Source organism: Cyprinus carpio, chromosome B3, assembly GCF_018340385.1.
Source record: "Cyprinus carpio isolate SPL01 chromosome B3, ASM1834038v1, whole genome shotgun sequence".
NCBI classification, from domain to species: domain Eukaryota; kingdom Metazoa; phylum Chordata; class Actinopteri; order Cypriniformes; family Cyprinidae; genus Cyprinus; species Cyprinus carpio.
This window is the reverse complement of record NC_056599.1, coordinates 32,318,844-32,335,537: the sequence shown is the minus strand read 5'-3', so window position 1 is coordinate 32,335,537 and position 16,694 is coordinate 32,318,844. Positions and strand designations below refer to the sequence as shown.

General features: G+C 35.9%; 1 protein-coding gene across 9 annotated transcripts in view; it reads right to left on the bottom strand.

Moving 5' to 3' along the window:
- Nucleotides 1–8,359: 8,359 nt before the first annotated feature.
- The window catches only part of LOC109053769 (C-Jun-amino-terminal kinase-interacting protein 4-like), a 32,763-nt gene continuing 24,428 nt past the window's right edge, over nucleotides 8,360–16,694 (bottom strand). For 4 of the 9 annotated variants that reach the window (XM_042720839.1, XM_042720835.1, XM_042720836.1 and 1 more), the window contains 11 exons: nucleotides 15,473–15,656; nucleotides 15,266–15,388; nucleotides 14,059–14,139; nucleotides 13,702–13,769; nucleotides 13,468–13,616; nucleotides 13,171–13,342; nucleotides 12,051–12,164; nucleotides 11,908–11,940; nucleotides 9,800–9,979; nucleotides 9,508–9,624; nucleotides 8,360–9,248 (listed from right to left, as the gene is read on the bottom strand). In XM_042720839.1, the coding sequence (XP_042576773.1) occupies nucleotides 9,115–9,248; nucleotides 9,508–9,624; nucleotides 9,800–9,979; nucleotides 11,908–11,940; nucleotides 12,051–12,164; nucleotides 13,171–13,342; nucleotides 13,468–13,616; nucleotides 13,702–13,769; nucleotides 14,059–14,139; nucleotides 15,266–15,388; nucleotides 15,473–15,656 (1,355 nt within the window). In that variant the 3' untranslated portion in view covers nucleotides 8,360–9,114. The remainder of the gene's footprint in view (nucleotides 9,249–9,507; nucleotides 9,625–9,799; nucleotides 9,980–11,907; nucleotides 11,941–12,050; nucleotides 12,165–13,170; nucleotides 13,343–13,467; nucleotides 13,617–13,701; nucleotides 13,770–14,058; nucleotides 14,140–15,265; nucleotides 15,389–15,472; nucleotides 15,657–16,694) is intronic. The other 5 variants (XM_042720840.1, XM_042720844.1, XM_042720841.1 and 2 more) reach the window with 3 other exon arrangements.

The following is a 16,694-nucleotide window of genomic DNA, read 5'->3' as shown; positions in this document are numbered from 1 at the left end:
GGTAAAAATAGCTCTATTGGTTTCCCCGGTAATGCTGTATACAAAGCAGCACTGCGCTCAAAAACCTTGCTCAATAAGAAATTAAAGTAATAAACAAATCAAGACCAAACAAATCACTGCAGATTAGCGTCCCACAAAGGAGGGGTTTGGAAAAATTAATCATTAAACGAATCATTTGGGAGTCGTTGAGCAAATAATGTAAAAAATAAATGCATATTATAAGACAATGAAAGTGTTTTTTGACGTTGCATGCATGTCAACCTGTTGTTGGGGACTCCCAAAACCAAAATATTAACATATCATATCCATAATAGGGGCACTTTAATATAATAGGACAATATAGGGCTGTTACCAATCAAATGAAATCAGTATTAACAAAACCTATCTATCCACTGCAGAAGAAATAGCGGCATTTAGATGCATTTACAAAGACAGTTTAATGAAAGCTGATATGTAGCATGAATGCATTTACACTGCAAAATGATAACAGCATAAATAATGTTATGAGCTTGGAATTTTTAAATATAAACAAATTTTTAAATATACAAATATGAAATGTTGGAAAAAAGTGCAAAGATAAGCTACTTTTAAAAATGAAAGCAAACCACCAGTAAGTCTTAATGAGTGAGTCACTAGCCCTGTTTACATGGAGCATTGTATTCTGATTAGCTATAACCAGTTTAAAAGTCCAATCTGAATTAAAATACTTCATGTAAACACCTCAATCGGAATAAAAATGCTCAAACTGATTGAAATTTCAGTCCGATTGAAAGGGGTGGAATAAACCTTTTCATGAACTGAGCAAAAGAAAAATGACACCATGTAAACGAGCTGATCCTATTACTTCGAGTGGACGTCCTACCACCAGTGTGTCGTCAGAAAAGAAAATGGCGGTGGTGGCAAAATCAAACTGGAGTGCGATGGAGACAAACATAGGAGGGGAGGGAGGGGTAGAAAATTGATGCTTCTTAGGGTCTGTTTACATGTCGCACCTACATGTGACTCCTGGTGGAAAACAAAGACTTTTTAAGATGAAAATGACATGAAATTACCATTATAAAATAAATAAATAAGTTAATTATTAATGGTATAACAATAATATAATAATGCATTAAATATTTTTAACTTAATATAAAAACTACATTCTTTTAAGTTTTATCTTTAACTGTAGAAGCTGCTTAATACATTAAGCCAATATAGACTTGTTAATCTGAATTTACTCTTAATCACTTAATGCATAAGTTTATTTTTGACATCTGCTTGTCTGATAGTTCATTCCATCCATTGTTATCACTGTTAATCATAGCAATGACTCGTGGAACAATTTAGCAAATTCACTCACATTTGTCTCACATTTAGTATACAGTATGGTCCTCTTAGAAAAGCAAAAAAGCTTTTCTTTAAATTCTGAATGGATTATGTAAAGAAAGGGCACTCTCCTTACAGCACAGATGATTTTGACAGTTGACCGGAAATGACTGAGCTGGCTTATCTAAAACCAGGAAGAAACCGTGCATATAGTCCATTATCCCTTACTTTTCAACCTGAGAGAAAAAATAAAACCGTACTTTATTTCAACTTACATGTCGCAGTTGTGAGTTTATGTCGCACTAAAAATGTTGTGCTACTAACGTCAGGACTGATTCAACACAACAACTGTTTCACCTCTGCGGAGCGTCTACAAGGATTGCTTAAGCTCTCTGAGGGAATCGCTTGTACTCAGAATAGCTCTAAAACACTTGGGACTGTGGGACAAAAGTGTACCAAGAGTGCCGTAGTTCCTCAGATGCTTTCTTGAGGGGTCGAGACCTTTTACATTTCGTTCTCGTCCAGGGTAGAATGAAGAAGGTTTGTTGAGGACGTCAGGAAACATGTGACTGGTTTTAGAATCAAATGCATATTCTGACACGTTTCACTCTAATGAGCACATTCTGTTCCTAGGTGGTGACTTCTAAGACAACTACCACTATTACTTTTGCTATAGTTACGGTTAGGGGTTTCAACAAACCCTTTACCCTAGGGGTTAAACTTTGTTCATTAACCCATCCTACACCGTTCATGCTACAGACGTGTTACAAATTATGCCTGTTGTGCTACAACTTTCCATCATGAAAAAACTATTCCATATCAAAAAAAACATTTTTTATTCAACAAAAACCTTTTTTGTGGTTCTTTAATGTGTCGTGAAAGATCACTGTAGAGCCTCAGTTAAAAATGGCAGATTCAGTGTTATGATTGGTCAGATCGCATGTCAATCAAACTCCTAGCGAAGGGTTGATTTTTATATTAGGTGCTGTAGCAATGACCTAGAACCACATAGCAACTCCCTGGCAACCACCCCGGTAACATAGCATCAGACTAAAAATGACTCATAGCAAACAACAGCAAAGCAAGTTCCTGGCAACCACTTAGAACATCCTAGCAACGCACTAAAAATTATTCAGAAAACCATAGCCACAGCATAGCAACTCCCTGGCAGCTACCCACAACACCTAGCAGCCACACAGTGCACTTAAAAATTACCCAGAAAACCTTAGCAACAGCATAGCAACACAACAAAATCCTCTCAGAAACCCTTAGTCATTACTAAGCAACGCAACACTTATTTTTCATCAAACGCAAGCAATAACATAACTCCCTGGAAATGGCTCACTACACCCTAGCAACCACAGCAGTGAGTTTTGCACAGGCAAGCAACACTTATTTTTCATTAAATGTGAGAATCAGCCTGGCCTTTTATATTCTGTCTTAGTTCTGGTAGTCTACTTGTGCTCTTAGGGAAGTGTTGTGTAGTTTTGACCTGTCAAAATCACGGAGCAGATCTGCTGGAATTTTAACGTCCCGTGATAGGTTTTGTTCTAGAGAAACGTCTCGGCTGCTCTTGTTCTAGTTTTGTGCTCTGCAAGCCCCACTGTGGTTATAAGCACTGTTCTCAAGGCATTTCCCTAGAGACTGTCAGGATAAATTTAGGGGCGCCTTTGTGAGCCGAGCGAAAAAAAACATGCTGAGTACACACACACACACACACTCACTCACTTTCTACCTCTAAATTTGGAGGACTGCAGTGCAGGGATATTAAAAAGCATGACTCATTACAGCCTTCAGAGGCCTTGATAAATTACAGACACATCACAGGGCGGATGGGTCAACGGATGGACAGTAATGAGAGGAATAACAAACTTCAGACTCACTTTTACTTCATTAACAGCCCACTGAAACCACACACAGACTGAGCAGAGACGGCAGACGCTTTATACCTTGTTAAAGGAATAATTCTTGCATAATTTACTCTCCCTCATGTCAATCTGAACCTGTAGGAGATTGAGGAACATGGAAAGAGATGTTTTGAAGAATGTTCAAGCTGCTCCTTTTTAGGGGTTGCACAGACTAATTGACTAGTCCACTTTAAAGCTCTGCCAGGATGCTTTAAAGGGCACCTATTTACAACATGTAATATAAGTCTCAGGGGTCCCAAGAATGTGTCTGTGAAGTTTCAGCTCAAAATTCCACAAAGATAATTTATTATATATCATTTTGAATTGGAAGCAGAAACAAGCTGTTTTCATGCATGTCTCTTTAAATGGAAGCCCTACAGGTTTATTTTCCAGAATAGGGCTGTGCCTTTACAGCTCGTACCTCAGATACTCTGCTAAAAAACATCTGCTTGGTTTTGATTATCATGTCTATTCTGCTGAAATCATGCATTTTAAACCATATTAGTTCAAACTTCTTCTATACGTTTTTCATCCTAAGCATGCACACAGTAAGCAGCATGTGAGAATTAAAAATGTTGTACTCTTTTTGAGTACTCTTTCAAGTCTTATTGTGCTTAAACTGTCAAATACACACAAGTTTACATTAAAAACATAAGTTACAAAAACCCATTCGGTTATGTCTGGGAAAGAAATTGCATGTTTATATTAGATGTAATATAGTATCTATTCTATACTGCTGTCTACGCTGTTAATATGACCCAAACAATAAAATAAAAACATAAAATCACTCAATTCTCTGAACTGAAAACTTATATAGATTTAATAAAAGGATATTTCTTACTTGAATGCTGCTTTTAAAAGCTCTATGGTGAAGATCAACATGGTACACTCAGGGCGGGGTCTCTGCTAATACGCCAGTGTCAGTCAACAGTCATGGGCGGGGCTTGTAAAATGTGATGTCACATTTTAAAGATTAAAAAATGGGGTGGTTATAGGGTGGTTGACGTCAGTGCCAAATCTGCTCTTGCTTGTCTATGAACCAAACACAACATGCCAATTTTTAATATGCAGAAGGGTGAATGATATTTGAAAACCATGTGAGCAAATGAGGACAGACTTTTAATTAATGCATGAACTGTTCCTTTAAGAAATGCCCTTTTATAACTTTTTAAAGAAGCTTCTTTTAAAAAAAAAATAAATAAACCTAAAATGTATGTTGTTTTAAGGTGGTGCTTTAAAATAAAATTGGTTGAGATAAATATAATAATGATGTTATTAAAGTGACAGTACACCCAAAAATACAAAATTTTGTCATCATTTACTCTCCCTCAAGTTGTTCCAAACCTTTGTGTTTCTAACTGTTGAGCACAAAAGAAGATACTTTGTAGAATGTAAGTAAACAGTTAACGGTAGCCATTGAATTCCCTTTGAAAGTCGACAGGTTTGGAACAAGTGGACAGAATTTTCATTTTTGGGTGAACTATCCCTTTAAATGTTTCTACAGTAAGAATATGGGCAAGAATATCGTGCAAGCGATGATAAACAAAGCACTGGGCAACACTTGAGCTGTTATATGTGTGTGTATAAATATAGAGATACCAATGCAATGAACAAACCTTTCACACTCTTCTCCCTCACACATGTACTCGTGATCCTGGCCAGACACACTAACACCTCACCTAAATATACAGCTCACAAAAGCACATGGTCAGTAGGGGCGCTTCTATGTTTAGATGGCTCTCCTGAGGGAACGTCCTGCGGTGAGCAGGGGAAGGACGTCCCTTCATAGCCCTCGTGATCCTAAACTTGACATGCACCGTTTGTCGCACTCGCACAGCTCCTGTGATTCATAATTCCTTATTCAGCCGCAGGGAAACCCTGACATTTTCCTGGATGCCGGCCATGTTAGCGCTGCCCTTTCACCCATGTCCTACTCATCTGAAATAATACTTTTTGCACACTCTGTAGCAGGACATACTCAAACCCTTGTGAAAGAGAAGTGTGCTTAATTGTACTGGACGTGTACTTCAAATCTTAAAAGCATATTTAAAAAAAAAAAAAACTGCACGTGCAGATAATATAACATTAACAAAATAAAAGGCCACTTAAGTCCACTTTTATCATTATGTTTCTTGACACACTTAAGTACACTTTTAAAAAGTACATTTTGTATTAAAGTACACATTAATTGTTTTAAATATCTTTTGACATGCTTTAAAAGATGCATGCTTGTTTTGATATGCTGACTAACACAAAGCACACATAAAATACTTGATTTCATTTTAACTGTAGTTAAACTGGCTGAAACCTTTAACCATATTTCAAAGACTATAGATGTAATTATGAAATTACCTTTAAATATGTATTTAAGTCCTACTTTTTGTCTAAATCCACTTGGCTCAAAAATCTGAGAGGTAAGAAGTGTAATAAGTGCTCTCTTTTTTGTATTCTAAAAGTGTACTTCTTTTTCACAAGGAAACCCAATGACTGTGTAGCCTACTTGGTGTACATTTAAAGTGTGCAACGTCTTAACACGGTCTAAATCACATTAAAAGATTATAATACTCACGTACACAATTGGTACTTTCTAACCTTGAGCTTAAGAATCTGAAAGATGTTAAATAACTGTGTAGCTGCTGAAAGGCCTGGAGACATTATGAAATCAAATCACACATTGTAAATTCTTGCAGTAAATAAATAAATAAATAAAAAAGTGACCTTACCATGGTACCAGATGGTAAAACCAAGTAAAACCAGAGACCTGAATGATTGCCATATTCATATACTACGTTAATTATGGAATATCGTTAATTATGTTTAACAATAATAAAAAAAATTTAAAAAAAAAATACATACACAAAAAAAACGGTATTTTGATGAGTTTGCAAACGATATTAAAATGAACACAGCTAAAATATGATCACAATAACACAATAACAAAATTCACGGAGGTGTGGGATTCTGTCCTTTAAGTGTGTGAGTAGGCAGCTGAGCAGACAAACACACACACACAGAAGAGCCTGTGAGAGCATGTGGCTCTCTTATGTAAGCACTGTAGCTCTCTGTTTATGTCGATCTCTCTCTCTCTCTCTCTCTCTCTCTGTTCCCATCAGCACGTGTTGCTCTGGGTCTGCGGGAACAGTGCAGCGCTGACACCTGCTGGACAAACGCAGTATGGTGTTTATAGCGATATTATATGGATCTACTTGACGTAAACTGTACAAAATCTGTAATTCCAAAAGTCAAACATCATTACATTATTAGTTTATTACTCTAAAGCGCATATAGGCCTCTGATGATTAAGAGATACCAGAGGGTGTCAGCAGAAAGTTATGAATCCGATTTCTGTAAATATATCAACAAGGACTGATGTTTTAGATCGAAAATAATTTATACCACATACTAATCAGAACTATTGCCAATACTTAAGAGGTGTTTGTACTGAAAAACTACATAAAAAATTATAACAATCACTCATTAAAAATACAAAACTTCCCTTAAAATATAAATAAAAACAATAACATACAAACGTCATTAAAAAGACAAACCTTTTTGTGAATGAGACATCACAACGTGAACATATGAACACAGAGAATAAAATCAAGACAGAAGGTGAATTCCCCATGAAATTGAGTTTAATAGAGTTTAAAAATAAGGCTATGATGCAGTTTTAGCAAACTTTGGACAAGAAAAACAGAAATGACAAGCTGTGGCACACACACAGCCAGTCCAATAAGATTTAAGGGAAACAGCGACAACACACACACACACACTCACATCCAAACACACAAATGCAGTAATATTTCTCAATCGTCTCCACACACACTCGCATATACACACAACCACCCAAAAATGTGACAATAAACAAAGTTGAACGAACAAAATGCAGTGTACTAAAAAAAAAAAAAAACATGCATAGCTTAATACAATAAACGTGTATTTCCCAATGACCCACGGAGGTTATGCGGTCTAATACTGTCAACATTATTAGTCAGTTCCTTCAACATGAAAACATCGCTTCTTAAAGGTGTCTGATGTCAAACAAAACAATATCGTCCTTGTTCACAAACATGTAAAAAGTTACATTCCGAACCGCAAAGTTCATTATGAAAATAAATACTTGGAATGGCAACGACAATGATATAAAGATTCCCTTTATGTGTCAGAATTGAAAAGAAACTAAGAGACCGAAACCCGACCCATTTCCACATAAAAAGTCAAATATCATGTTGCATTTGTTTCAACAGACATCAAGGTACAATAAAAGTGTCAGATACAGACCAGATACAAAAGGAGCGCATTAGAAAACGCAACACACTCGAACCCAGGCCCGGGACATACAATACAGACAAAACCAACATTAATTATCTGAGATGCTTAGTGCTGAAGCAAACAAAACTAAATCCGACACACAACAAATCACTTGTTATACAATCCTCGTCAATTATTATGTATATATTTTTTAATTAACATTATTTTGTCTGTTTCTTTCCATTTGAAGAGAATCACAGAACATCGAAAAGCCTTTGCAATGCAAAATATTCGACAACTAGGCTGTTTAGTATTTGTTATTTGTTCTACGTTTCATCCTTTGGTAAATGTGCGGATCTTCTCAACTGCTATAAACACTACCGCTTGTTGTTCTTTCCAGAAATTAGGCATGTCTACTGTACGTTCGGTACGGTCTTTAAAGTGCCAGCAAGCTCTAGCGTGAGGGAGCTCCGGGGCTCCGTATAGGAATGATACAGGACTCATGCAAATACACGCGTACAGACGCACAACACCATGCTGTAAGGTGCAGAGACACCGCCGGACAGATAGCAAAAATAGCTCTCTGAGTTTCTATATACATGAACTACACAATGCTACCACTGCTATAGTGCACAGAGAAACCTCCAATCAGCTCTGTGAAGAACAAAAACACAAAAATCATCTCAAGCAGCTTACATCAAGAAAAAACATGTCCCTAAAGTAATGTAATGTAATGTAAACTGTTAAAGGGGTAGTTCACCCAAAAATGAAAATTTGCTCAATTTACTCATCCTCATGACATACATGATTTATATTATTTCATTTTAACAAATTTAAAAAAATTTAAAAAACATAAATCATTGGATCCTCTGTAGTGAATGGGTGCCGTCAGAATGAGAGCCCAAACAGCTGATAAAAACATCACAATAATCCACGCCACTCTAGTCCATCAATTAATGTCTTGAGAAGCTGCATGTTTGTAAAAAATAAATCTTTTAACTTCAAACTGTTGCTTCTGACCAAAATACAGGATTATAATCCATGGTAACATTTTTTGAAGACAAATTTTTCATTGAAAAAAAAAAAAATGATGGGTAGTAGGTCTTGTATTTTGACCAGAAGCAATGGTTTAAAGTTAAAACTCCTTAATGATGGATTTGTTCCTTACAAACAAACAGCTTTTTACCTTTTATCAGCTGTTTGGACTCTCATTCTGACGGCACCCATTCACTCTATTGCTGAACAAGTGATGCAACACTAAATTCCACCAAATCTGTTCTGATGAAGAAACAAGCTCATCTTCATCATTGGATGGCCTGAAGAAGGGTACATTTTCAGCGAATCTTCATTTAGGATTTTCATATAGTTGCAGTATCGCTGTGGACGGCTTCAAGTCAATGTTTTGTTCCTTCGTTTCAACACTGATCTATTTTCTGTCAATGCCAGATTCATATAAAATAGTAAAATGAAATAAACATCTAAGCACAAATATTAGAACTCATTGTGATGTAGGTATTAAGAACAACACTATTAATAATAATAATAATAATAATAATATCTGCATTAATAAGAAAAGTATTATGTTGTAAAATAATAAGCCCATGTGGGTTGACCTAGAGTTCTCGGTTGAACCTGCAGCAGTGATTTATCAGTCACTGCCTAAAGCAACCTGCCAGACTATAACATAACTGCGCTCGGGTTTGGCAGGAGCCGACTGCAGCTTCAAAGTGGGTTCAGCTGATTCATCATCTTCATCTCGACCCAAACCACCATCCTCATCACCTGAGAGAGGAAAAAGAGAGCCGCTATTATAAAGTCCTGTCAGTAGACAGTGTAGTTTCACTTTAAAAACTGGAGAACTAAATTAAGAATGTTTTCAAAGGTATAATATTTCACAATATTAATTTTTACTGTCATTTTGAATATGAACGTGACATGAGCCCTTTATGAATGAACTGCAGAATGTGCACAACTACATGTTTACATTATGAAACATGCAGAAATGCCATCTGCTGGAGAGATGTCTTACTGAAGCTCTTACCGATCCTAAAGTCGATGTATCCCTCTCCTCCGCTCATGATGAGCATGCTCTTGCCATCTGGGGCTGAAGAGTCCGAGTTCTCAGTCGTACCTTCAGCTCCTGGCACAATAACCTGACCTGAAGCACAGCGTTAACATGTTAGCACAGAGTTGCACTTCACCGTTGACTTCTGAAGTATCAGGTTTGGACAACTTACAAAATCATGCTCTAAACCAGACTTTTCGTGAAGGACTGAAGTCCTCCCCGTCAGTCTCTATAATCAATACTGAGGCACTGTGTTACTATGTCTAACCTGGAACAGAAGCGAAGAATTTAACAGCGTCTCTGTGGCCGTGGAAGCAGAGCTGAGCGTGTGCCATGGAGCAGTAGGGTACATACGAGCCTGTCAGCACACCATCCACAGTGTCATCGCCGTACACTCGCACCGCCCCACCTGGACGACAGGCGATCGCTCCTACACTCTTATGAGCTGCTGGGGAAAGAAAAAGATGCTTAACCATAAGGAGTCTCTCCGATACCTAAGGTTCAGTATTGGCTGATGCAGATACCGATCCAATACCAGAGAAGGTTTTTTTCCCCATTTAAATAAATGTAGAATTTATATATCTATGTGTGTGGAACTGATAATCATTCTTTCACAATTTATTAGATACAGACTACTTCATTATAAAGAAAAATAAAATAATAAATATGAAAAAAATACAGGCCTGTGCATATTCATAATCTATGACAAAAAAATGTATCAAACTAGGTTAGGGGATAATTCAGCAGCATAAGTTATTCTAGAAAAATCAGTGCACAATTTTAGAAATCCAAACATTTAGTGAAAAAACTATTTTGTGGGGAACAAATAAAAGTGTTGCACTAAATATGGTAAAATGTTACACATTGCTATTTGTATTATTATAAAATCCATTCATTAAAAACATTCATGAATGTATTTATATATAAGTATATACTATAAAATTAAAATACATTAATTTTAAATGTACAGCATATTTTTTTTAATAAGGCAACAACATATGTTAGATACAATACGACAAAACAAATGCAGTGCAGCACGAACCGCTGTGCAGAATGATGTGCTTGAAGTAACACGTGACGCCGCACATTGTAAGCGCTTCGTGTTAAAAAGTGCAAAGCACAAAGAGAAGAGAGATTGATGTGTAGTTTATTATATATGTGCAACAGTTATTGAGTTTTCAATTTCAGTTACTGTGCAGGTTAAAAACAATTTATAGTCTTTTCTACGCCCGTGTTTTGTTCTCACAGACACCCAGTAGCAAGTAACAAAACAACATTAAACTCCGGCAATAAGTTAAAGTCCTTTTTGCAAATTCATAGACATGTATTTACAAATCAAGTATAATAATGGGAACACAGAACGATATTGGAGAGAGCTTTACTGAGCTGACTGTCGTAACCGAACGTGACCAGGGTTTAAAGGCTGAAAGGTTGACTGACAGCCACAGCGGAGTAAAGAGTTCATTTTAACTTTAATGAAAGGACTTAAATATTCATATGTAGCTCACATTAAGCCAGCGGTTCTCAATTCCAGTCCTCGTGCCCCCCAGCTCTGCATATTTTGCACATCTCTCTTTGTCAACACACCTGATTCAGATAACCAGCTTGTTAGAAGTGAGCTCTGTGCATGAACTGTGTTCACACTGACATGCTCCCTACTCCCTGAGCAGGGGAAATCTGTTGAAGTTTACCTCACTTCAGAACATTCATTCACGGATTTGCGCTGCGCAATGTCTTCACACACATCATATACCTCTGTAAATAAATACAATTTAAATTCACATCTCGCACACTTCAATGCACTTTGAATGGAACATAGACCTTCGCTTCGAACTGGAATCATGGTGGAATATCCTGTGATGTCCACTTCGCAGGGCACTTACGTTAGAACAAACGTCTGACGAGATAAGAGAAACATACAAAATGTGCAGAGCAGGTGGAGTGAGAACTGGAATTTAGAACCGCTGCATTAAGCTTTTGTATGGCTTCAGATGTAACCGAATAATTCGCACAATCTATAAAAAAAAAAAAAAAAAAATTCTCAGATTTGGATCGGCCCTCTCTGACTGATTCCCGATCTGAGAAAAATGCCAGTATCAGAACCGATACCCGATTTGAATATCGGATCGGCGCATCCCTACACCAAAGAGAGAGTATCTCGCAGAGCTATTGCGAAATTACTGGGAGACACTCATTAATATTAAAGCAAATTTGGGCTAGATGCAGATTCACTGTTGATCAGCCCAGAAAGATGGAAAAACAGTCGAGAGAGTGGAAGATCTGAGAGGAATTAAGAACTTGCAGATGAAATACTGAACAAAGCTGAGCAAGATGCAGCAAAGCAAGACAGGTTTGTCCACAGTGTTTCCCACTCACCCCTCTGACCTAGAAATCCACACTGACCTACAGCTACAGAGATGAGAAGACAGGAAGGGAAAAACAGAGAGAAGTGGCCAAAGAGACTGAAACTAAAGCTGCCTTCTTCATCAAATGCTGATGTGTGTGTGATATTGGCTTACAGTCTGATAAAGGGATGGAGATGATGACACCATTTCCTGTTCCCACCCACAGCCGGTTACAGGAAACCATTAGAGCCGTAATCCTCACAAAAGAGAAGCCCAGTTTTCCCGTTCCTGTTAAAGATAAGAGGAAGTGGATTCAATTGTTTATTTATTCAGAAGCGTAATATAAAAGAGCTCAAATCTTATTTCTTGTATTTTGTCAACATACACCAACATTCAAAGGTTTGGGCTCAGTATGTAACAAACAAATGCTGTTATTTTCTCTCATAAGATGGAGTATGATATGACATTATATGGACATGATATGAGATATGATATATGATGTGATATGATATATGAGATATATGCTATGAGATGTGATATAAGATGTTATATATGATATGATATGATATATGATATGATACGATATGATATATGAGATGTGATACAATGATATTATATGGATATGATGTAAGATATGAGATATGATGTGATATATGGATATGATATAAGAATATAATATGATATATGATTTGATATGATATATGATGTGATATGATATGATATGAGATATATTATATGAGATGTGATACAAGATGTGATATGATACTGTATATGGATAATAAAAATAATATGAAATATAATATAATAACATATAATATAATATAATATAAATTAAATATATAATATATAATATGAGATGTGATATGAGATATGAATATGATATGAGATATGATATATGATTTGATATTATGATATGATATGATTTGATGTTATGATATGATATGATTTGATGTTATGATATGATATGATGTTATGATATGATATGATATGATGTTATGATATGATTTGATGTTATGATATATGATATGATGATATGATATGATATATGATATATAAAAAAATAAAATATAAAAGATATGATATAATATATAAAATAAAAATATATAACATATATATGAAATATTATATTATCAATGCTAAAACAGATTTGTTGCTTAAAAATGTGTAGAAACAAAACCATTTTTTATGATATATATGATATGATATGATATGATATGATATGATATATGATATGATATGATATATGATAGGTAGTCCCCATGAACCTAAAAACATATATTCACAGTATTCTCACCTAACATTTTGCTGACATAAGGTTCAATGTCCACGTCCTGGAGATGCTGGAAGGTGTGAGCGTGGAAGAGGCGGAGGGTGGAGTCCAGCCGGATGGACACCCAGATACCGTCACCCACCCAGGCCAGCTGACGCACCTGGCTCTCCTTACGCGGGTGGGCGTCAAAAGACTTCTGTTTCACACAGAGAAAAATCACAGCACACTGTAAAGGATCCTGCTATCGATCTAATACTGCATGCAACACATTTCTCAAAATGCAAAAACTAATACAGTGGAGACTAAGACATAATTCTGAACCTCTATTTTCATTGCTTTGGGCTGAATCACATAGATCTTGTTCCTGTAGCCGCACCACACTTTATCGTGCACAACGGTCATGCAGCGGATCGAGTGATGCGGCCGGCCGAGGTCCAAGAGGTGATAGTTGGTTAAATCCCACTGGCTGTCTGTAAAAGCAGAACGAGGATGGTTTTAACAATTCAAGTCAAATTGAGAGGAGTATCTGAATTATTAGTAAAGTGACAGTCTTACCAAGACCTCTGTGAAAGATGGCCAGGGTACCGTCAGCCAGAGCCACCAAAACACGGCCTTTCACATGTCTGTGTAGAGAAAGAATGGTAAGGATCACTAAAACTTGTTTGGTGCAGTGGTTTCTTTTGATTTCAACGGAATATTGAATAAAATATAGGTACTTTAACAAGTTACTTTATCATTTAATCCCACTAAAAAAAAAAAAAAAAAAAAAAAAAAATTAATTATATATATATATATATATATATATATATATATATATATATATATATATATATATATATATATATATATATATATATATATATATATATATTTATTTCAAAAGTTACACTGTATTCTTGAGTTTCAACTTACACAATGTTCAAGATGGAATCCTTCAGCCTGACAGCATGAAGACACTTCCTCCATCGAGCGACAGACGAGTGCACGTATAAACTACATGAAAGACATTTGCAAATGAGAAAAGTTAAACTCTCAGACTGCAGAACACTGATGCTATGATAGAGTGTGCTTTTGACATCTATCTACATTATTTTTTCAATGCTGTGCAGTCACTATCCTGTAGATCTTGGTCAAAGTACACTACTTTTATTTTGGCACATGTTGATTTTTTTAATAAACTGGACTGTGTCTAATTAATTGAAACTAACAATTTAATGATTTATAAATATTTGGACAATGATAGCGCCCTATGATATCTGTATTAAATGTTAATTTAGTTTTTCCCAAATTGTGTTGATTTTGCTGATTTTTTCTTACTAGATTATGTGTTTTATGATTTAATAGATTTAATACAAAACAGTGGAATAAATTATAAATTCATAAAACTTAATAAAAATTATTTTAAAATGTAATCAACTGAAAGTAAAACAATTGGTTTACAGCTGAACATTGGATTTATACATTTATTTAAAAACGTATTTATTTACTTAGTCAAACAAAGTTCAGATGTTTTTAGTAAAATAAAATATTTTTCATAAATTTAAATACGAATGAGAAAATGTTTTGATAAAAACATTTTAATTAGTGCTGTCAAACGATTAATCGCATTCAAAATAATTTTTTTTTACATAATATATAAGTGTGTGCTGTGTGTATTTATGTATATGTAAATACACACACATGCATGCATATATTTAAGAAAAATATGTTATATTTATACATTAAATATATTTATATATATAATATAATAATATAAATAAATGTATATACATGTAAATATTTTTAAAATATATACTGTATATGTGTGTATTTATATATAGATAATAAACAGTACACACATTATGTAAACAAAATTTTTTATTTTGGATTTATTGTTTGACAGCGCTAATTTTAATTAATAGTTTTATTATTTTTATTGTTTTATTATTATTACAATTATTATGATAGTTGTTAAAGTTGAGAAGTACATTTTACTGTAAAAAAAAAAAAAAAGTGATACATTTACGTCAGTTTCTTAAAGTTTTATTCAAGCTTTTTATTTTGTCAGTTTGAATAGAAGACCTTTCAGTTTTTCTGTGTGCATTTGAAAATAATCAAAAACTGTGTGTGTGTATCTCACCAGCCGTTCTGAGCCCCCAGCCACATGGTGGGCAGCGCGCTGCTCATCCGCTGGATCTCTTCTTTTGCCAGATTTGTCTTTCCACCTGCTGAGGCCGTGTCGTCCCTGTCCTGATCGGACTCCCTGACAAGGAACCCAACCAAGGATGAGTTCCCATCCACATCAGGAAATAAACCTGCAGTGATAAAGATACTGTGCCCGGCTCACCTCTGGTTATCGTTGCCTGCTGAAGCCCCAGAAGACTCTGTTCCCAGTGGGTCTGTAAACACGTGCTCCGTGTAGATCCCTGGCTGACTGGTGTCCTGTCCCGGGCTCTCCTGCTCTTCCTCAGTGGCCTCCATAGCTTCCTCTGCTGCAGGGAGCCCATCTTCACTGGGAGCTCTGGAGAGATCTACAACAGAGAGACTTCTGTCACGTTTACTTTTAACGCTATAAAGCCTGCTGTATCATATTTGATAAGCAAATTCCTAGGGCCTTTAAGTTATCAACATGATCAAAACTTGAAAAACGCCTCTAAAGCTTTACTGTCCTCGGTTGTTTCATGCGAGATTGGTAATATCGCTATCTCTGATCACGCTGTTTATGGAGCTCCTACATGATGAAAAAGTGCTTCAATCTGGTAGATGGAGATTTCATCCCTACTTACTGAAAGACCCTAATTTCATTTCATATTTTCATTCAGAATTTACATATTTTTACACAATTAATCATACCACAGAGGTTTCTCCTTCAACATTGTGGGAAACATGTAAAGTCTTTTCTCGGGGCCTCATTATCGCATATGAAAGTAAGAAGAAACTAGAGAGTCTAGAAAAACAGCGAGTATTGGAGTTGCAGCTGGCTGAGGCTGAAAGGGAGTATATACCAAATCCCTCCAATACCAAGCTAAATAAAACTTTAGCTGCAAGAGCTGCACTCAACTCCTTTCTTACTCAGAAAGCATGTCAGAATATTTGGTTTGTCAAACAAAGATTGTATGAGTTTGACAACAAGCCAAGCAAATATCTAGCCTCCCTGCTAAAAAAGAGGCCTGACCCACAAAATATTTCATGAGTCAAAGACCCTTCTAGCCAAAAACAATTTGATAGCAAGGTACACCAGTGAAACATTTTTGAATAGGGCTGAGCTGATTTTGAATAGGGCTAGCAGGGCTCTAAAAAAAATCTTTTTTTTTTTTTTCCAACAATTCTCTCCCAACCTCTTTTCCTTTTAAATGGGCTAGGCAGGGCTTTACCTATATCAGGATATGAATTACTCCACTGTTACAGAAAATGTATAGGACTAATTTCCAACCTCTTCTGCGACGGGTGCATGAAAATTTGTTTAGATGGACTCCCCTGCCATTGTCTATGCTAGGAAGGATAGCTCTGATCAAGATGATAATTAAACATAATTAAACATATTAATGGCTGGTTCAGCTCTGGAACTT